This window comes from Falco cherrug, chromosome 2 (assembly GCF_023634085.1).
Source record: "Falco cherrug isolate bFalChe1 chromosome 2, bFalChe1.pri, whole genome shotgun sequence".
NCBI classification, from domain to species: Eukaryota; Metazoa; Chordata; class Aves; order Falconiformes; family Falconidae; genus Falco; species Falco cherrug.
Window position 1 is genome coordinate 25,414,603 of NC_073698.1, and position 22,151 is coordinate 25,436,753.

The 22,151-nt window shown below is 41.6% G+C and overlaps 1 protein-coding gene across 5 annotated transcripts in view; it reads right to left on the reverse strand.

Moving 5' to 3' along the window:
* Positions 1-22,151, reverse strand: part of STARD13 (StAR related lipid transfer domain containing 13) — a 297,402-nt gene that overhangs the window by 34,702 nt on the left and 240,549 nt on the right. For 4 of the 5 annotated variants that reach the window (XM_055702062.1, XM_055702063.1, XM_005446478.3 and 1 more), the window contains 2 exons: positions 4,162-4,233; positions 2,000-2,081 (listed from right to left, as the gene is read on the reverse strand). In XM_055702062.1, coding sequence (XP_055558037.1) covers positions 2,000-2,081; positions 4,162-4,233 — 154 coding nt within the window. The remainder of the gene's footprint in view (positions 1-1,999; positions 2,082-4,161; positions 4,234-22,151) is intronic. The other variant, XM_027815562.2, reaches the window with a different exon arrangement.

The following is a 22,151-nucleotide window of genomic DNA, read 5'->3' on the forward strand; positions in this document are numbered from 1 at the left end:
TTTAGATCTAAAACTCCCACAAAAATTGAAGTCAACAGGTGTTGTCTTCTGAATAAAATCATTACAGAAAAAGTTACTAGATAGTCATAAACCCCTTTTTTATTATTTTTATTATCCTTTGAATAAAATAGTTTGGAAAGATCTCTGTCTGTACTTATGTACTACAGGTCTCAGCAGTATCACTTGATCTAGACTGATACAAAGCATTTTGTCAAATGAGTACATCTACCCAGCTGCAAGTTTAATTTCCAAAATCTCATCTTTTAATAAAAGAAAACCCCTTCAGCCTCTAGCTGTTCAGCTCACAAAGAAATCCTTATAAATGTATCAACCGAGTGTAATTGCAGGTGTATCTGTGAGTCTACAGAGAGGTCAGGGGAGCAAGAGATGAGCTGTTCCCATGTAGCTGTGTAGGTGCTGGATGCCTGGTGACCATGATTAAAGTACTACCATTGCCAATTACTTCAGAGAAGACTGGGGAGAGCCACAGAGCTATGCAAGACTGCACCTCACTGTTTGCTCTCACAAGAAAGGGACAGGGACAGACATCATACTTGCCACTTTAGGATGGTCCTCTAACTTTCTGGGAAAGGGCAGACGGGAAGAGATATCAACCTCCTACCACTACTACTTTCCAGTTCCTAAACTACAGCAAACTATGTCTTCCACCATGCCAGACTGAAGCAGGGGGATGCACGTATGTGTGTGAGGAAGGTTTTCTCAGGCATGGGCATAGCAATCCCTCCCACCAAGCTGTAGAGGATAGCAGTGGATCAAGTCTCTACAGTTACTCTGCTCCCTGGCATCCTTGAGCGCAATCGCTGAAGGATCCAAGCCTTTCCTATTGATTTATCTTCAGACACAAAGGCTGTTACACAGAGAAAGAGAAGATTCTGTTCTCCATAACCATGATAGGCGAAATGAGAAGCAACAGGTCTCAGTTGCAGCCAGGGAAAGTATTCTGACAGCTATGTCCAGGAATTGCCTGGATCCTCCAGGAAGGACGGCATAGCCCAGGAAGGAGAAATGGACTAGATGCACTATCTTCCATCCCTATTTTCTGTGATTCTCAGAAACCCTCTCTGCAGACCCCATCACAGACTCATTAATCCCTGCAATGCACAGTACTATGTGTAGTGGAACAGCGTACGCTCTCTGATGACATTAGCCACAGATGCAGAAGGGGTAACAGAGTTTTGTCCAATTATCTCGATGTTGATATTGTGAAAGTTTCCATAACGTGTAATAAAGCCTGCCTGGTTAGGGGCCAGATGCTCTTTTGTCCTTACTGAAGAGGAGAGAAGCAGAACCCAGCCTGAGCTGAGCACAGGAGAAGGAAGAGGGGAACAATGCCTCTGCAATGTGGTTTTGCAAAACTGCCACAGAATTGCTGCTTCTTGAGTCCTGGGGGACAATACTTGAGCAATGCAATACGATACATTCATCACAGGCAGAGTATAAAAATCTAGATAAACAGCAAACACAAGCCCTCTGGGAGGGGCAAACCAGTCATTAGTTGTAGCAACTGTAGTACTGTGGGGTTCTGGTCCCACTTCTGTTACTGGTGCCAAAAGCAGAGTACCAATGGAATCACAGCGGCATGAACACTGCGTCTGCTGCCAGAGAAAGTATTTGCTGGATTCTGTGCAATGGAGTTTCATCTCTTCTGTTGTGCTTGGATATAAGGGTTATTTGTGTGCAACTCAAATGTACCTCTCGTGTTCAGGTTTTGCTTTTACTACTGTTAGACCTTTCTTAAAAGGCAGGTGTTTCAAATCCATTGGATTTGGGTCTTCTCAAATCATATGACTGTAGTGGGGGTCCTACTCCAGGATTTTCCTTAAGAGAAATGAATTCAGAATGATAATGTTATAGATATCATTGCTTAATTCATGTGGACAAGCAAACATCTCTGCTGCTGCTTCTGCTGCTATGCTAACAATAATAAATCACCTCAAGTTTTTAAATTATCAGAAAAGAAACTTTGGGTGTTATTTACCTGCAAAGAGGTTCTACAAGGTCCTTGTCAAGAAAATCATGATCTTTCTTTACTGCAGCAATGTCAATAGGAAACTGGGAGTCTATAAAAGGAGACACAATATTAAGATGACTGCTTGCTAGTCAAATGAAAATACATTGTCTACATCTAAAATGCTTTGCATGTGCTTGCTTACTGAAACCTAGTACGGCCAATTTTACTCATCTCTGGTTCCCTTCCAGCTGTATCTGTGACCCCTTCAGTCACTTTTTTTTTTTTTCCTGTTAAAGGTACAGTTGAATGTCCTGTGCACCAAAGAGACAGCAAGATTATTTCATTTTGGCTTTAATAAGATACTTAATTGTTTAGCTGTTGGGTTTGTTGTTTTTTTTTTTAGTGCCTAGCACAAACGAATAAGATCAGGGAATTGCCAACACACTTTCTTCATTCACATGAGCAACAAAGTTCTCCATTCTCATCACAGTTATTTGCTCGTTGTTATTATTATACCACATCAGACTTTTCCCATGGAACAGAAACGTTCTGTGTTTTTTGCTTTTAATACAGCCCCCAATAACAATTTCAGACAAAGGGTTACTCAAGTAAAAGAAACAAAAAAAAATGAGCTGAATTATAATCCCCAATATTAACTAAAAAGCCAGACTAGCGTGCTGGAAGCTGACATTTGTAATGAAAAGTGACATGGCTGCAACACATTAGTGGGCTCTGTAACAGTGGGATGGGTTCCAGTGCTGTGGCTGCTCTCCAGATTGCTCTGCCATGCTTAGGTACCACAGCAGGATGCTGTGATACAGGAACTGCAGCCAGCATTTTCAGACACTAGTGCTTAACACTGACATAATGGATGCCTGTAAAAAGGACCTTTTTTCAGAGACACAGACTGTCTAGAGCATGTATTGACTGCATGGGAACTGTGGGAGCCCAGCACAGGTTGTTTTTTGGAGGGAACATTCCTTTGAGTTCATCAGGCAGCAGGCTCTCCTTCCTCTGGGGAAGTTGGTATCTGAGTTACTCTGATTACAAAGCAGACACAAAAGTATTACTGAGCACCCAGGGACTGTGACAGACACACATCTATGTCAGCTTTGGTGTGGCATGCTTATTAGTTCCTTGCCGGGTTTAACAGAGCCTGCCTGGCTCCCGCAGAGCCACCTGGGCATCTCTGCATGGTGCTCCTAGTCACCGAGCACCATCAGGACCCAGGGCCTAGCACCTGAGCCTTGAGATACCTCAGCTGGCCATCAGAAGCCATGGAGGTGTCCTCAGCACCATGTTCCCACTGCCCCCAGTCCCACATGAGGGGATGGACACTGTCCAACTGGCTCTCTGCAGAGCTGGCTCTGACCCGTGAGGTTTCTTGGCCATCATTCCATGCATGGAGCCGTGCTGCCTCCAGACCCAAGCTGACCCTGGAAGGTGTCCAGCGGCATTTGGCAGAGCTGCACTTCGGCTAATAAGCCCGAGTGGGCCTGAGCTGGCTCTGTGTCTCTGGCGGAGAGAATAAGCAGTTTGAGGAAAATGAGGATCAGCTGCATCAGCTTCAGTTTCCTTCTCAGCACTGGGCTAGGGAGAGCAGGAAAAACCCAACCCCAGTCACCAAACTGCTCCCGGAGGCAGCAGCAGTGCAGCCACTCGCCCTGCCTCGGGGACACCGCTTCGCTGGGCACAAACTGTACAGCTAGGGAGGGGACACAGCCATTTGCTTTGAGTTAGCACCAAAGCTTTTCTTGCTTTGCAAATGTGAAATGCAGCTCAGATTATTCCCTTTTGGTAACTTTGCAGAGTTTTAAGTCTTATTTTCAGTAAGACTGAAATTTTCAGTAAGATTGAAGTTTTCATTAACTTTCAGTGTTTTATTTTAGATGCAGTTCAGGAAGTTTAAAATAAAGAGAGACCTATGTATTTGGGGTTTTTTACTTGTTTTTTTTTAACATTTGAGGTTTACACAAACTATGTCCCTCATTTTTTTTTCTTCCCATGGCTATGAGGGCAAGAATCTTACTTTTCTTTAGGCACTGGTATGACTCCAGCAGCTGAGGCTTTGTGAAGCAGCCAGCCATGGCCATAACTCAGTCAAATGTAGAGCTGGCTGTCTGCAATCTCTCCTGGCAAGGGCCCAGTGCACTTTCAGTACTGCAAAAAGAGAAGAAAAACCCACTTACCCTCATAGAACTGAGCATATTGGGGAAATCCAGCCGCACGTAACCAGTCACACGCCTCCTTTGCTTCGATTTCTGAGAAGAAAGAAAAGAGAAAAAAGTTCACACTTTGTTATTTCGCATTAGAAGTTCTTTTAATTACAAGGAAATAACAAAGAGACTTGGTAATAGCTGTTGGTTGCTTAAAAGTACTGTCATCACTCTGAAGTATTTCTTTATAGCACCCTTTATATATAACACCTTATATATAACACTTTATAGAGGTGAGGGAATCATCAGCTGGACAAGACAATAGATGCTCCTGATTCTGGAGGTGACAGTAGGGAAAGGTGAGCATGAGGGAATGGAAGAAAATCATATTTGAGAGGGGGACTACCTAAGACCTAAAAGCTTTTTGCATGGGAGAGGCAGATCCACACAGTGCAGTTACTAAAGCAGCAGTAAATACATGTCAGCTACACAAAAACCGAGGATAAATTTTGAAGTGTCTCCAGTGAAACAGACTTTGTGCACTCCAGCAGTCACACATGGTTATGCACCCAACCTCTGAGATGACCAATGCATGCTGACAGTGGGGTACCTCAATTTTTACCAAGCTCCGTCGGTTTATTTTAGGGAAAGCAGCGTGCCAGGTCCAGCTCTGCCCAGCACCCACACTGCCTGCGTGTGCAGCTGCTCCCACAGCAGCTGGAAGAACAACTGAAAATAGACGCTCGCCCAGATAAACGTGGGCTTCTGGGGAAACCTGGGCAATGTGTCCTTGCTGCCCAGATACAGATCAGGATCTACCACATGTACAGTTCCAGTTTACAAGATCAAAGTCAAAACACATACCTGCACCTCTTACATTTGCAAAACACAAAGGAATAGACTGTGCAGGTGTTGAAGAAAGTAGACATTTTATGTTGCTTATTATTCAACCTGAATGAACTAGTCAAGGGTTTTGGCACATTTGTGGTTGTAAAATCTAGGCAGCAATAACACAAACCCCTAAATATAATGCAAGGAATGGAACTGGAAAAAGAAAATCAGACCCTTGTTCTGCTTGTTCTGACTTGCATGCAAAAAATATTCCAGTTGTAAATCTGTTTTCTACTAAAATACATTTTTATAGATAGGAGATGCTGGCATGAATTTTTTGCCGTGTAATTCTGCTCAAGTCACTCATACCCTTGATGACTTCACCCACTGAAGCTCACCATAAAACTTGCTTTGAATATACTGTACAGTATGTGACCCAAACACCTTTCTGATCTCTAAATGCCAGCAAATTTTGTTGCAGAAATCAAAATTCAGAACACAAGGTCTATGTATCAAAAGCTGGACTTCCAAAGATGATTAGACAGCCAGTAACAGCTCTGCAATGGCTGCGATCATTAGCAGTGCTGAAAAGAATTTACCAACAGGTCTTCATTTGCTTTGACATTAGTGCATGTTGAGGCCAAAAAAAGGAGTATGAAAGTACATTCAGTTCTTAACACTGCACAAAAGAATGAGCAGTTTACATAAAATGTGGCTCTCACTATTGCACATCTGTGTGCTGAAAGCACATCTCTATTATGTTCCAGTGAGACTGCCTATTTTTATTAAATACTTGGAAAAAAGACAAGTCTTTATACTTTTTTATTTTGCTTAATTCAATCTCATGAAACACAGATGAATCAATCCCAGTTCAATATGTATTTTACAACTCAGAACAGCTGTACGTACATTCTAGCTTCATCTGGCCTGGAAGCACAACTAACAGAGGCTGTGGGTGATGGAGAATGCTACCATTTAATGCTCTTACACGCTTATCATATTTCAATGTTTTTTGCAGTTGGCTACTCAGAGGAGTTTGCTGAGGAATCTTCCTGCAGCCAAAGTGAGATCTAAAAAATCTCAGGTTGCAATGGGTGAATAATTGCAGGGAGTACCCAAGGAAGTAAATCTCACCCTTTTGGGGTGGGGGTGGGTGGGTTGATTTTTTTCTTGTTTGTAACACACTGCAACCAGTCAAAAATGATTGACTGATTAACATCTTTCTTCAAAACTTCGACTCTATGTCTTCCATGGAAGCATCTATGGGGAGTATTCTCATTTTCTGGGTGACCACCTCAAACAAACAGATTCAGCCTTGAATAAGATTTGCTAAGTCAGATTCCAGGATACTGGGTCTTGGACACGTATCAGTGCCCAGCGCATATCCCATCTCTCTCTTTCCTTTCTGGTCTTACTCAGAGGAAAGCAGAAGGGGAGAAGTGCAATGTGCTGCTGGCCCAGCCAGATATATGACTTTGCTCATACAAGTGTATTTCCACTGGCTAAAGGCACCTGTTCCCCTCTTGGCCGCTCCTACAGTTTAAGTGAAAAGGCACAACCAAGGATTTACTCCTTATCAGACACCAAAGGCAATTTCTATTATCTTGCTCTGGGCATGTTATCCAAGTTGTAGTTCAGAATGCAATAAAGATGCTTTCATTTCTGAATATTGTAATGCTTAAAACATAATTTGAGATGCTCAGTTCATCCTTCTTTTTCTGTGCACATACTCTAATATTTGCTTTTTTTTTTACTTGCTGGTTAAACATCAATGAAGACTTTTTGAGAAGTCATCAAAAAGACCACACTGAAGCTGTCAATGAAGTGTTGCAGAAATTACTTTTTGTAGTGTTGGTCCAGTTCTGTTCCCGTGTCCAAGCTAATGCAGGGGTCTGAACCAGCCTGCAGCACCTGCATGGTCTTGGTGAAACCCTGAAGGACCTCAAAAACCACATGTATTCACAAGTGGCTCCAAGGCAGCTTGTCAACAGCACAGAGAAGGGCCGTCATGCCAAGAAGAATGATTTTAGAGAGGACACAGCTCATAGTTACCTGCTTGAGGCTGGCAGGAGCCTCAGCTCCTCCCAGAAACTTGTGAGCCACCACCGACCCACAAGCAGCATCTCCCTTGGCATGACCCAAAGTCTGCTCACCCCATCTACCCAACGCCAGTTGGCTCTTTCTACTGCTTCCCTTTGTGCCACACCAGTTCCTGGCCAACCCTTCAAAGCTCTAGCTCAACCCTCTAAACTGGCAGAACACTAACCCCCCAAAACAAGGAATGGTCTGTTGTTGAGTTAGCAAGCTGACCGAGATCCTCTAAGGGTCCTGGTTAGTCCACATTAGCTGTATTTTAACAAGCCCAAAAAAACCCAAATCACTGGGACAGTCCTTTCTCACATGAAAGAATGCAGGAGAACTGTCTAAAAAATTGTTTGGAGAAAACTGACCTGTCAAGAGAAAATCATGTGAGTAATTTTCTAGTTTGGGACCTTATCACTGTCCGTGAATACTGGTGCTAAGACCTAGATACTACAGTTCTTTCCCTTTTCCTGCCTAGACATCAACATTTCTTCTTGTTTCTGCCTTTCTACCACTCTACCTCTGTCTCTTCTATCTTCTATTTTGGTGTTTCTCGCTTTTTTTTTAAACTAGATTTTTTGCTTAAGATTCAGATATCCCTTTGCACAACACAGTGAAAGAAAGCAACCAGAATAAATAAGGTACATAATTATCTCATCTATTATGTTCATGTCAACTTTATGTGATAAATGCTATTATTCATCTGTCTGTAACTGTTTATGCTTACTTTTTTATTCCCCCTAAATTCTTCACCACTTAAATCTAATTTACTGGACCTAAGATAAAATATCTGGGAGTGATAGAGAAAATGATTAATCAAGTCATTGGAAAGGAGTGCATTTTACTGTGCAGCCAGTGAGCTCCAGTGGCCATCCCAAGCAGGTATGTTAAGTAGAAGAGGTCTCACTCTTGCGAGTGTTGTTTGGGAGCAGAGTAACAGTGTCATTACAGCTCAGAGGGTTTGCAGGTAGTTAAGCTGGTGCTATGCTTTACATTAACTTTTGGTCCTTGCCTTCAAGAGGAGGTCCTCCTTCAAGAGCAGTAAAACTGTTGGGATGACAGAGTTTGTACTGCATCTTCCAGAACAACATCAACCTGGCATTTTAGGGTCAGTTTGGAGGCTCAGGTCAGCCCTGGGTTTAATAACCCCTTTTACTTTCAGGAGCTGCTTGGACCTGTCTGAAAGGTAAACCAGAGAATACTCCTGGGGAGGAAAGACTGATCATGTCTTATACCTAAGGCAGGGTCAGGGTAGCTATAGACACTGTGTTGGAGAGCTCCAGCCTTGCCTTGCTGGTCTTGATGCATCACTTGTGTCCCATATACCTGTCATGTCACCAGCAAGCCACGTCACCACCCTGACGTCTTCCCAGAAGAGTGCTCATGAGGGCAGGCGGGATCTATAGGAAAGTTCAGCTCAGGCTGAAGCTGTATGAGAACAGATCTAGTGTGTTTCTGCCTCTTCTTGCAGCCCAGTCTGAGTAACTTCTATGTCCACTATTACTGTCATCCCCCTATATCTCACAGTCTTTAGGATACTTCCCTGTGTAACTTTTATTCTTATTTTACAGATGGGGATTTAAAGCACTTCAGAAGTACATAAGCAGTTTATATGTAAGGTTGGTGGGAATTAGGTGCCTGACTCCTTAAATGCCCATAAAAATATAGCTATGTCACTCATCAGTGACTAATACCCTTGGAAATCTGGTCTGGACAGACCAAATCCCAAATGTTTGAGACCTAATCCCACCACTCCATTGTCACTCAGCTACCATGTAACACTAAAGGCTGACAGGTTTCCATTGAGTGGCATTTGCAAAGCTACTTCTGAACTAAGAAATTAGATTACAGTAGGGTAAAGGTGCTACATTCCAAAGAACAGGAAAATACTTGTCAATATGAGAAAAGATGACTTTCCAAGGTCATAAATGGTCCAAGGACCATAAACCCACAGTAAAAGAGGCTCACATCTATAGCTTGCAAGGAGTAGGTTAATACCTTAACTACTAGATTATCATCTTGCTTACCTGCTGCTGGCAGGTTGGTGTTGATCATGGAAAAATACAAAACCTTTCACATTCCCTAAGGAAGAAGTCCCATGGAATTTAATAAAGACATACAATTTACTGTAACCTTTCATGTTGTATTGTACCCACCAGGATTCCTTAAAAGGGAAAATTCTGAAGTTTTATTTGTAGGATGGCATAAACTTTTGTGCAAAGGATGTTGGTGTCTCTGAAATTATTTAGGCTTTTAGCATGATTTCCTGAGAAATCCATTTGAGGGAATGCTTTCAGGTAGAGGTCTAATGCTTTATCCCATTCCCTTCCACTCTGTAGGACTTTTCCAGAAGAATTCCAATAATAACACAAGGGTAATTGCACCATGCACCCGTAAAATTACCATTTATAGTACAAATATATCACAAAATAAAACATAAGCATACAATGAATTTGTATGATTTTACTACTCTATGATATGTACTCTTCAATAAATCCTGATAATAAGGTTTTCAAAAGTGGAATTTCATTTGGAATTATTTTATATCATGCCATATAATTACTATTAGAGGCAAGGTTATGTTTTGCAAGCAAGGAACAAATAAAGCTGTCAAAGTGTTATTTTAATAGACCTTAAGCTTTTGCAGAATATTGTAGTACTAGTAATAATACAATAAAATACGGACCTTTTGAACTACTGTGGCTAAATTTAACTCAAAATGTCAATAGAAAAATATCCTTTCAAGCTCACGAGTAGTTTCTTTATGTGTAATCCTTTACACTTGGTGAATAATAGCCAGATGATGTCCATTCATGCTCTGACTTCTTAGAAAGGCTGAAAGTGAGAAGCATGACTATTTACGGACATGAAAAAAAAATCCCATATGCTGAGAGATTAAAAGATTGGGACTGTTTACTTTGGAGAGCAGATAAATAAGGAAGGTTTATGATAAAAAGGTACAAAATCAGGGCTAAGATAAAAATAGGAAATTGGGAACTTCTCTTCACTCTACCTTGTAGCACAAGGACAGGGAGATTAATGAAAAGGGAGGAATGAAAAAAAAAGAAGGCAATCTGAACCGATAAAGTATTTTTTTAAAATACAGTCTATAAAATTGATAGTCAAAGGACACCAGGGTCAGGAGATGAGTGGGCTCAAAACTGAGCTGGAGTCTTGTCTTGACTACTCACTGCTGCCACCACAAACTTGGAAAAGGATTCTCCACAATGGAATAAATGAAATCAAAGACAGTGCTATGAGATTGTTTTTTCCTGGTTAGACGATCCCTTATATAGCTTTTCCTCCTGAGCTACTGACATTTCTGTTGCTCAGACACAGCCTGGAACTATATAAAATGTTTCTTTCAACCACTATGACAATTGTTTTGTTCCCGGCTACAACCAAACTCTGCACAGCCCAGCTGGGAGAGTTCTCGTCAGACTTTTATCTTAAATAAGGCTGCATGTCCCAAGAAGAGAGGTGTGTTATTCCCGCAAGAAGTTAGGAACCTAAGTCCCCTTTGGCTGAAAGCATTATGCTGAATTCCTTTCCAAAATTAATGGGATACTGGTAAAACTGGTGGGCCTGAGGTTCGTAGCAGGTTCATCGGGCATGAAACGTTACAGGTCTGGGATCAGTATCTGTATTAATATTTTTTACGTCTGCATCTCATCAGAGCCAGGTATACAACAGAATGATTTCCCTCATGCTAATACCAGGAAGGCAGCTATGCAAATAGCATCACAACAGCAGGGAAAACACTAACACTCTGCAGTGTAGGAGACACCTTTGTACGATGTGCTACACTCCCAAAGCTCTTTAAGCTGAGAGGTGACTCACAGGGGCCACTGAAGCAGTCAGCACAAGTCAGCAGGGACACAGGGACACACAAAGCCATCAGCAGCAAGAAATAACCTGAGGGACTCCTGATTCAGAGTAACTGGCGACCCTTCCAGACAGCCTTTACTGCCCCTGAGAGTCTTTAGCATAAAATCAGTTCCCCCAGGGAATTACCCCATTACGCAGATGTCTAAGTAACTCCCTCTGCTGAGGTACAGGGTGTTCAGCACAATCAGGCACCTAAACATGAGAATGCAATGAGATCTGGACACCAAGTTGTCTTAACATTCGACAGCCTCAGACATAACCTTAATAGCACAGCAATGACGTTAATAGTGCCAACTGATGCTGAGAAGTCACGTCTTGTTATATGGCTTAGCTATGTGATAAAACAAAGAGACTTGGGTCTTCCTTTGAGTGTCCTCTCAAGGTCTTTGGTTGCTGTTTATCATCATAATCCTTTCTATTTACTACTGGGTTTTCTTTCTCCTTTTCTTTCCATGTCTTCCACTCTGAAGTCACTTAAAACTCACTCTCTGCCATTCATTTCTCTGACATCTCTCCTATCCACTGTCCCACATGTCCACTCAGTTTATACAACCTTATTCCACGTTAGTTTCCTTTTTTTTTTTATCTTCCTTTTAAGTTCCTGAAACAAGATTTTAAAACCCTCCTAACCCCAAAATTCTCTCCCTATCTCCAAGTATCACTTCGAAACCACTTTTCTTCTTAGCTTACAATTGATTTGTACAATGCAGCACTTTGTGATGACACTAATAAAACAATAGCTTGCATCCCACATCTCATCTTGAAGCACTTTAAATGGTTATAAAAACTGATGCGAAAGTTATATATAGGGATCACTTCATCCCTGGGTGAAATGCAGCTGCATTAGGATGAAATGTGGCAGCTGCATAAAAGAACGCTGCAGCAGTTTATGACAAGAAACAAGAAGAATACTTTATCCAGCTGAAACTACTAAAGGGATTTATGAGATAGATAAAATTCAAATAATATATATATAGAGAGGGATCTGACAAGGACACCAGGCTCTCCTCCCTTTAGTCTTAGGAAAAATTCTCTGGTATTGCTAATGGGCAGAAGTGATTAAAAGCTTGGTTTCCTCCACATCCTCCCCCTTTCCCATTAGGATTTATATCCCTTTTCTTGCCTTCTGACAGCCCCCATGAGTCTCGGCTCAGCACAGACTCTGAGGACAGAGTACCACCCACCCGTTCTTCAGTACCATGCTGCCCTTCCCACCTATTTGGCCTGCCATTCAAAAGCCGAGCACCACTGACTTGAGAATTAACAGCGTTCTGATCTGTGAGCACTGCATGTCCACTGAAAAATGTGTTTGGGTAAATGTCTGGAAAATGTGAGTCTTTAAGGCCTCTAATATAAATTCTATTGTATTTTTAATGTGGAAGGAACATTATCAAATAGGTAGAGAAAGGGATAACGATCCCATCCCTTGGGATCTATTCTGAAACTTCTGGTGACTCATAGAGTCATTATGGGCCAAATTTTGAAAACAGACTCATTTTATGAGTTTCTGCTTTAAGTTCCCAAATTAAGAGATCTAGGCAGCATCTAAACTTCTATGTATTATGGACCAAAGAGTGGCCTGAAGACCAAAATAGCTGCCAAGTTCATACTGAAAAGGGAAATGTTGAGCCCAGCTGGTGTTAGAAGATTTTCCACTGTATGCTCTATTGCCACCCAGATGCGCTATATAGTGATTTTTATGTTGTACCACTGGCAGTTCCGTATCTAATAGATATTGTTAATAATCAGTCATTGAAACATCACAGTTTGATATACCTATTCATATATGTTCTTATTATATATTCATGTAACATATTCATCTTGTATAGCTTCTATTTGACCTCTATTTTTGAAGAGTGAAAGAGCGAATGAGTGGCCCACAGGCTGCAAAGCAGCTTTGCAGAAAAGGACCTGGGGGTCTGGTGAACACCAACTTGAACAGGAGGCAGCAACGTGCCCTCCTGGCAAGGAAGGCAGACAGCATGCTGTGCTGCATTAGGAGGAGTGCTGTCAGCAGGTCAGGAGAGGTGATCCTTCCCCTCTTCTCAGCACTGGTGTGACCACATCTGGTGTGATGGGCCCAGTTCTGGGCTCCCCAGTAAAAGGAAGATACAGATTTACTGGTGTGAGTCCAGCACAGGGCTACAAAGATGACTGAGGGACTGGAGCATCTGACAGATGAGGAGAGGCTGAAAGAGCTGGGACTGGTCAGCCTGGGGAAGAGAAGCCTCTGGAGAATACCATCTATGTGTATAAAAAAACTGAAGGGAGGGTGCAAGGAAGGCAGAGCCAGGGTCTTCTCAGTGGTGCCCCATGACAGGTGATGGGTACACAGTGAAACACAGGAGGCTCTGTCTGAACATCAGGAAACACTTTTTTAGGGTGAGGGTGACCAAGCACTGCTGCATGTTGTTCAGGGAGGTAGTGAAGGCTTCACCCTTGGAGATACTCAAAAGCCATCTGAACATGGTCCTAGGCAGCCAGTTGTAGATGGCCTTGCTTGAGCAGGTGGGTTGGACAAGAAGACCTGCAGATGTTCCTTCCTACCTCAACCATTCTGTGATTCTGTGACTATTTCAGGAAATGCGTAAAAATAACTCCAAACTAGCCCAACAGTGAGGAGGAAAATACCTCCGCTAGCAACATCATACTCCTCCTAGTGGAGTATTTCGGATGAAGAAGTGCTGTAAGCTCCTCTACACCCCTTTTCTTCTTGAGGAAGACTAGAAACCATTGATTTTAGATTTTCGGACCCAAAGAATCATAGGAAGGGTAAGCATAACACCAGGGAGAGATGTAGCTGATAGGAAGTATGTATGTATCAATTCCACCTGTACCACTACTGGAAGCTTTATGCCTGGAATTAAGGGTGTTATCTTTGTACGTGAACTAACTCTTTGATTAGATTACTAATACTTTAATTACAGGAGCACTAGATACTTCAGTTTGTACACAAGTTATGTTTCTTCAGTGCATGTAAATTGCACAAGGTGTTTTGGCTCATACTGTGCCCTTGAGATCTGGTTTGAATTTGCGTGCAGCAGATGGACCCCACTACATGCAGCTTGCAGCTACCCTCTGTCATTGCAAGGTTTTGAAAAACGTCATCTCTTGCAAGGCTAGGGAAGATCTGTGGACAGCTTGAATTCAAGCAGCGTACACGATGCACAAGGTCTCTGGAGTGGCCTTTCATTCAGAGGGCTCCCAAGAGGATGTGGTGCTGGTCTGAGCATTAGTTTCAGCTCTTATGGATACTCATAACTCCAATTCAAGACAGAGATTTAATGACTCTGGAAGTCAGGGTTTTCAAGCTCAGTGCCCTAAACCAGAGGTCAAGTTTCAGACTTCAATGCCTTGCTTGGTTTTTCCACAATACCCAACGTGGCTTGCATGTGTGCGGTACAGAAGTTAATTGGTCAGACAGTAATTGGAGCTCATCAGATGAAAGGCACTATGGAATGCAGGAGAATGCTTCATGTTATAATTTGAGTGAAAATGTAAACAATACCCCAAAAGATAGATGTTGTCATCGTAAACTTTCTCTCTGAATTATGCAGATAAGTAGAACAAAACGTAACGCCTTATCAACATACTAATTATTCCTTGATTATACCCTTCATGTGCTGTAGATGTTCAATTACATGTGGGCAATCAGATATACATCAGAGAATCTCTACCCATCCGAGGTGGTCTTCATGCTGTGAATTTATATTAAACACGGAACATTAATATGAAACTAACTCCCCTTGGAGATAATACTTTGATGTATTAATAAAAAAAGACTTCTCAGTGCTTGTTTATCATAAAATAAGATTAAAGCACTTTCTTTTGGAGTTCTGTGTGAGATGAGTAATTTGTAGTGCAAGAAACATCGGTAAGATACAGCACATACAGAGGAGCTCAAATATTCAAGACAGAGGTCCGAATGCATGGCTTGTGCACAGTAAATGCAATGCACAGTGCTGAGCTACCACCTGGTGTATTATCTGTCTTATCTGCTGTTGTCAGCTGGTTAACGCTACAAGCAGATCTGCCTTTAGATCCCACTGTTTCCTCATCAGCTCTTTCCAGGAAAGGGCCAATTGAGAAAGATGTCCTGCGTATTTCTTCTGAAAAAAACTAAGCCCCAAACAGCAGAATGTCACTTGTTCCCAGAGTCTGGAAGAATTTTTCATCTACGTATAATCCAGTAACAGGAGGGCTGCCATTATCCTGAAAGTACAGGCAAGAGCCATACCTACAAACCCAGATAACTTTTTCTGGTTCACAACCATATCATCATTATTATCATTGAAGTACATCAACATTATAAACATATTTCATCATGCCTCAAGACTGTAGTGAAAAATAAAATGAAGCTTAACATAATTGTGGATATCTACTTTAGTGTTATTATTTTTCTTAGAAGATTAAACTTCAAAACACCCATATCTGTTTAATGTTTTTTTCAAGCTGCTATTTACTACAAGAATATTGCTAAGAGCTGCCAGGATGTCTTCTTGTGACCGTATGAAGAAATGAAAAATTAGTAAATTAATAGTAAGCAGAAGCATTACTTTCTTTAACTAGATATTCTGAACTCGGTCCATTGTCCTCTTTCGAGCTGGATTGGTCCTATGGCAGTGCCAGACGTGATGTGATAAGCTAGGTCTGCCATGAGCAGGGGTTGGACCAGATGACCTTCATTGTTCTATGGTTCTACTACTTTTAAAAATTATTTCAGTGATTGAAGAAATAGCATATGCTTACATAAAGATATTATTGTGAACTAAATTTTACCCTTTGCTTTGACTGTGCAGTGATGTAAAAACAACTGAGTCACACCAGTGTGTGTTTCAGTGTGATCTAGTCCAGAGCCACTAATTACATGGCTGTACGCTGATCTTTACAGAGTCATGAGAAAAACAAAGAGATTAAAGGAAACAATTATTTGGTTACTAAAAAAAGAAAGTATTTCTTCACTCTGTCTTCACAAAGGCACCCATTTTTACAAAAGCGCCTTCCAAACACTTCTCTCCAACACAAAACCAGCACTATATGTGGGAAAGTCAAATTAAAGGTTCTTTTTTACAACAGCAGTGGAGCTACAGTTCAGACAGCTGTTCAGACAGTTTCCATTATCCATCACATGATGGAAATTTTTCTTATTTTTACTGAATTGAAACAGGTAACTTTCAATATCAAAGTGGTGAACTCAAAGGCCAAAATTCTAAGGATATTTAAATTTCCTAACTGGTAGGGAGGGTGTAGATCTTTGAAGATGTTTGAAGTATTTAATGCTCATTTGCTTCCTCAAGCACCTTTAATTCTGATTCACCTGATCCTGCCTTCTACTACTAGGTGGCTGCAGACATTTTCTATACACCTTGGCACATACACATCTAAATTCACTTCGAAAGTGCAATTGGGAAGATTACAGAGCAAACAGTTTTACCAGTGAACTGAAATGATAACTAAAATACTTCCAGGATTTTTCTGCAGACAAATCATCAGATTTTTGTTGTTGTTGTTGAGTCCCCTCTGCAATGAAAGCTGCAGTCCGTACAGCTACAGAGCAACACGCAGAAATAAGGTTAAAACAATTCCTACATGATAGCTGTGCATAAACATTTATTCGTTCATACTGGAGGGAGGAAGGAACAGACAACTTGGCTGTGTTGGTATAGTTATTATTTTTAGCATTTTGGCTGAAGTCTCTAGTTTCCTTTCCATACATTTTTTATAGAAGGCTGTGGGGGTTTTATGTGCTCTTTCAAGTAGAGAACAGACTTTTAATGTAGTGAAAATACTGGTTTTCCATTCTGCAGCTCACCTAGGTCTGTTTCCAGCTATTAAAACCATTGCACAAAGTAACTGTTCCCTATAATACAAAATTCTGCTATGGCAGAAATAACACTGGGTATCCACAGGACTGACACTTCTCATTTCCTTACCCTTGTTAGACCACAGAGCGAATGGAAGCCAGATCATAGCAACCCTGTAATTACTTGACAATAATCATTGCCAGCAATAAAGCAGAGTTAGCAAAGAACTAATTAGTGCACCACCCAGGACTAACAACACTCTACACTTTTTTACTGTTATTTTTAGCTACAAGCAGGAAAGACATAAATTGCTCTTTTATCAAATAGCATGAAAGGGCTTAGGTAAGTTACATGTTTGCAGTTATCACTCTATAAAGCTGGAGTCTGCCCTTCAGCTATGTGGCATATATGTTATTACCCTGGAAGAAGACAAGAGGAAGGCTGGAGACCTACCACTGCCTGCTCCCTGCCGGTACAGGAGAGTGACTCTGGGGGGTAGACAGCGGGAGACGCCAAAGCTACCGAAGCACAAACCTGTTATTTTCATGTCAGTGTCTCTAGCTGGGTAACAGAAGGGAATACAGAATGGTTGCCTCTGCAAATGTCAGTGAAATAAAAGTCCTTGGCACTTTGTAACTCACTGGCTGAATTTCAACTATTTCTTAATCTTCTAATAGTTGATGGGAAATCAGTCGGACAGTTTCAGTTGCCATCTCACGGACGGAGTCTCTTTGGTCTGATTGCTGGAGAGCACATTCCCACTCATCTGAATCATTATTTGCTTGACTGTGGGCAAAGATGGTTTGGTCACTAGACGGTGTAACCAGCTAGATATTTGGAAAGTAAATTACTAAGTCCTTGCTCAGCTAGACTTTTGGTGGGAAATGAGACACATCACCTAACACTTACACTTCAGTTTAAAAAGGGAAAAAATGTTCTTCCTTCCTTAGGAAGGCAATTTGCGAGACTCAATATGCTAACGTGTGTACTATGCTCAAAAATAGGCTCCAACTACATGTGGACCACGTAGCTACCTTGCACGTGACGGTCTTCCATCCTTTACGACTTCAACGATCAGGTGGCCTTGCTATCAAACAGGAGAGGTTTTATGGTGCTATTAAGGATTTGGTCCAATCCTCGGCTGATCTCTAGACTTATTTATTTCACAGGAGCACCTGGCCATAGACAGATACAAGACACTTGCGCTTCTAGCAAAAGTTTCCTACTTGGAGTTACAAGCTGTCCTAAGCCATGACCTAATTCCTGATCATTTGGAGAGCATTCACTAGGAGACCGATGAATATAACTCCATGCTATAGTTTGAGGTCAGTTTAGTCCAAGAGAGAGGCTAGAGAAGTAAAAATAAACAAATAAAAGATCATGGTTTTTTATAAAACCCAAGAAGAGTGGTGAAGTGCATACCTGAAATATTTCCTCTGAACTCCGCAGCGCTGCTGGCACACCACAGGTTTAGTACTTGGTGCTTGTTCAGTGTGTGCTACGTGGATGCACCAAGGTCTGTGTACATACGTTTGCCAAGCAGAATGACAGAAGCAATGTGACTGTTTCTGAAAAATGAAGTGTTTATGGCTTTCTCAGTTTCAGAATATGTTTCATAATCTTCAGCAGTGACAATGTGAGTTGCTCATGGGCTTGCAACATTTTCTCTCTGAACAGAAGCCGCTTTGTGCTCACCGCTGAAGGAGCATGTGCTGTGCGAGTGCCATACTGTATTTTGGCAGTAGCTGTTAGAAGTAAATTTACAGAGGATTAAGGAGATGGAAGGCAGCGTGCCTCGCACTTTAATTCCGTAGAGCATTAAAATACCCTGTTTAAAGAAGAGATGAGAGGTGGCTGCTATTCAAAATTTTGGGGCCTGGGGTTCAATTTGTCAGGCAAAATTTCCATTTGGTTTTTGGGAAAATAAGTCCCTGAACAACAGCAGTTGCCCTTGCCCAGATGGAGTGTGTGAGGACACCTCCCTCCCTTGGATGTCACCTCCAGCACGAGGCGGGAGCCATCCCCAGGGGCACAGGGCCACTCAGACCCCTTCCAGCTGGAGAGTCCCAGCTGGCTGCTGTGCTGCCTCTGGGATCAGCTCGGGGCCCTTCCCCATCTCCAGATGTGCTCCAAAAGAGCAGGATCCAGGGGCTGCTCTGGCTTCATGTCCCCTCAAGGCCAGAAGAATGAATGTATGTACTGAGGACATGAGCCATTTTTGACTCTCCGGTTCTACAGTAATGGGATCTACAGATAAACACAAAGATTGAAAATTAGTGTGCACGCTTTGAAGGAAAAGGCAAAGTACTTTATTTTCCAAGTCTAGACTTTTTCTAGGTTTGACCTTGGTCTGCACTTTTAAGAATATGACATTTTTTGATGGTTTATTTCACTTTCAGATTTTGGCAGGGTCTAGCCTCAGGTATGCCAGAAGTATGAGGAGATAAGTTATTCTCCAGACAGATACAGAAGCAGAAAGCAGGCAGTTGCCTACAAAAGATGGTGTCTCCTATGGATTTCATTGTAAAAATGCCTGACTTCATTTTCAAAAGGAGAAGCCTAAACCTGACAATGAAGTCTCATCAAGATGGAAGTTGAAGATTTTAAATAACCATCTTAAGAGCCCAAATGCTGCTCTGAAACCACTGATTAAAACTGAACACATAATAAAGGTATTTTGATTTAGGAGATGGGTTGTATTTTACAGTGGGTTTTTTACATTGTCATGGTAGTTACAAACCCAGGACCCATGTCATCCTATGGCCACTGCATTATGCTCTGAAAGCTCACTTACTACTAAGGAATCACACGGTTGTACTGAAAGTTACAGTTCCTTATTTTCTGGTAGAGCTTAACCTTTAAAGACAAACATTAATGCAAACAAGCCAGCCTGAACCCCGCTGCTTTACCTGCACTGGAGGATGTGCAAGGAAGGCAACACTGCCAGAAGGTGAAAATTATAGCTGTGATGCTCCATTGGCTGACTGATTTTGGGAACAGAGCTGGGGCTTTCATTGATATTTCTGCAACTCCAAGCCAAAGTCAGTTGCTAAAAGTAGCCTCAAATCTGAGTCTACAAAAGTAATATTAATTGAATGTATTTCAAAGCATTTCCTTCATTCATTGTTTACTGATCTGGCCCTCCCTCATCAGAGGTAGAAAAACATAATGAATGCTTATCACCTGCAAGCTTGAATCCCCTTGAAAAGAACTTTTTCAGGAAAATGTTATTGTGGTGAGGACCTTCAGGGAGTGCTGGAGTTTTAAAGTTTCTCATGATGTTTTGCATTTTTTTCCTAAATGAACAGGGAAAAACTCATCTGGCTCTCATTTGAATTCTCAATAGACTTTAGAAAGGAAATTCCAACCAGAGTGTATTCCTACACCTAAAATCTATGTGGGAACGGTGCTGTATGCTTGTTTCAAACCAACGACAGCCAGGAGAACCGGAGCTAAGGCTGGGTCAGCAGCTGACCTGCTTGTCCCACACAACAGTAAGGGTCTCAGCAGAGGGGCTGGTTTTATATATAAACCAGGCTTCCATAGGACATATCAGAAGCTTAGCATTAAGCATATGCTTAAATATATAGTTCACCTGTCTTCACAGCAGCCTTTTTGTCATCCATGTAGAACATTTATTTACATACATGAGGATTTCTGGATATGAAGGGTGGGAATCGTACCACCTATCTGCAACTGTATTGGAATTATCTGCCCCAGTGCTTTTGAAGGGTATGGAGAGAAAGAGGTACTTCTGTGAAAATAATTCTCTTATCTTAAAGTTACTGTCTAAAAGAGGTAAAATGGCTTGTACCCAGAAAGTGCTCATTCTTCTCTAGGGACTGTACAGAGAATTTGGGAGGAACAGGCATATAAAACTAGAGACGTTTCCAGTGAGATGAAATAAATTCTTCTCTGAGGCATCTCCTGTTAATGTACTGTGTGACTTAAGGTCCGTAATTTCACCTATTTGCACCTGATTTTCTCCATTTGCAGGGATGACGTAAATGATCTGTATCCATGTTTGCAAAAGGATTTGAAATTTATGCTGGAACATTCCTGTGTAGGTGCTCAGTGTTTACCACAAACAGCATATATTTCCCACACAAAGCATGTCATTGAATTAGTTACTTGACTTCAGAATCCAATAATCTGAAACACAAGCAAGGAAGTACATACTTGAGTTGTTCACCCCATCTGTGTCTTACTCATCAATTCACCTGCTGGTTTCCACAGGATATATGTATATCTCCCCAGAACTAAGCTACATTATCAAGATTTCCCCTGCAGCTGATGCTATACAATCTTGGCATTCAGGTTTTCTTTAAGTATCTTAAGCTTATAAACACTTGCAAGTACTTCTCATCTTTAGAATTCACGAGAAAAATGCTTTCTTCCTCTAAAAATGTCAGCTGCCTCTGGACAAAGATGTTAGCTCAAAGCACAGGGACGGCATAGCTAGCTGTAAGTAAAAGTCAGGTTGAGGGTGGTCTTTGCAGACCTCTCAGGGAGGTAAGCATCTCCACTTCCCAGAGCCCTAAGAGCACTGTTCCTAGCTCTCCTTAGACCTATCAAGATAACTGGTTGCTCAGTGCACAACAAAGACTAACATGAGAATGTGATGCTGGCAGTGCCTCACCAGACAGTTCTTGTAATTGATGTGAAGACGATCTGATTTGTAGATGCAGAACTCTGCATCACATTCACTGTATCGGTTTCCTACAAGTGTTGTTGATCGCCTTCTTTCCTGTGCTTTTCTTCTCTTCCGGTTCAGAAACTTTGGGAAGAAACTCCCAACAGCAATTTGTGCCATGCTTATTTGGCACACCGTGCTGCACTACTACACAAATAAACAGGGAACACAATGTAACACCACAGCAGCAGATTTAACTAAGATCCAATTGTACTTGATGCCATCTGGATGTGGGAAGAATGTTCCCTTAAATGAAAAATCTTCAATGGAAAAGCAAGTTCACCCTTCCCAAGTAAGTACCATAACACATGAAAATACGTCGTCTTTGACTTATTGGTAAGAAACTGGCCAAGCAACGGCATTTCTCCTCCAACAGGCAGATATGCCCTCTATTGTATTGTTCCTTCTGCATGGATTGAATTTGGGGTATCTTTTAGTACGAAACCATTGCTTGCTAGGAAGCGGTAACCTGTCCCATATCACCTCTCAAATAAATTACCTCTGGCTGAACCAGCAGTGTTAGGATGCAGGGGAGGCTACTAGCTCTTGATTTAGATTATGAGATTGTAAGGAACCAAAACAAATAGTTTATATTCCAAGGTGCAACTTAATGTATTTAACTGTCTCATTTTTACTGTGTTAATCACAGCAGAAGCTCAGTGACAGCCTAAGTAAATGCTTTGACTTGTAATACACAGTCACCTAAACAATCAACGATGAGTCCT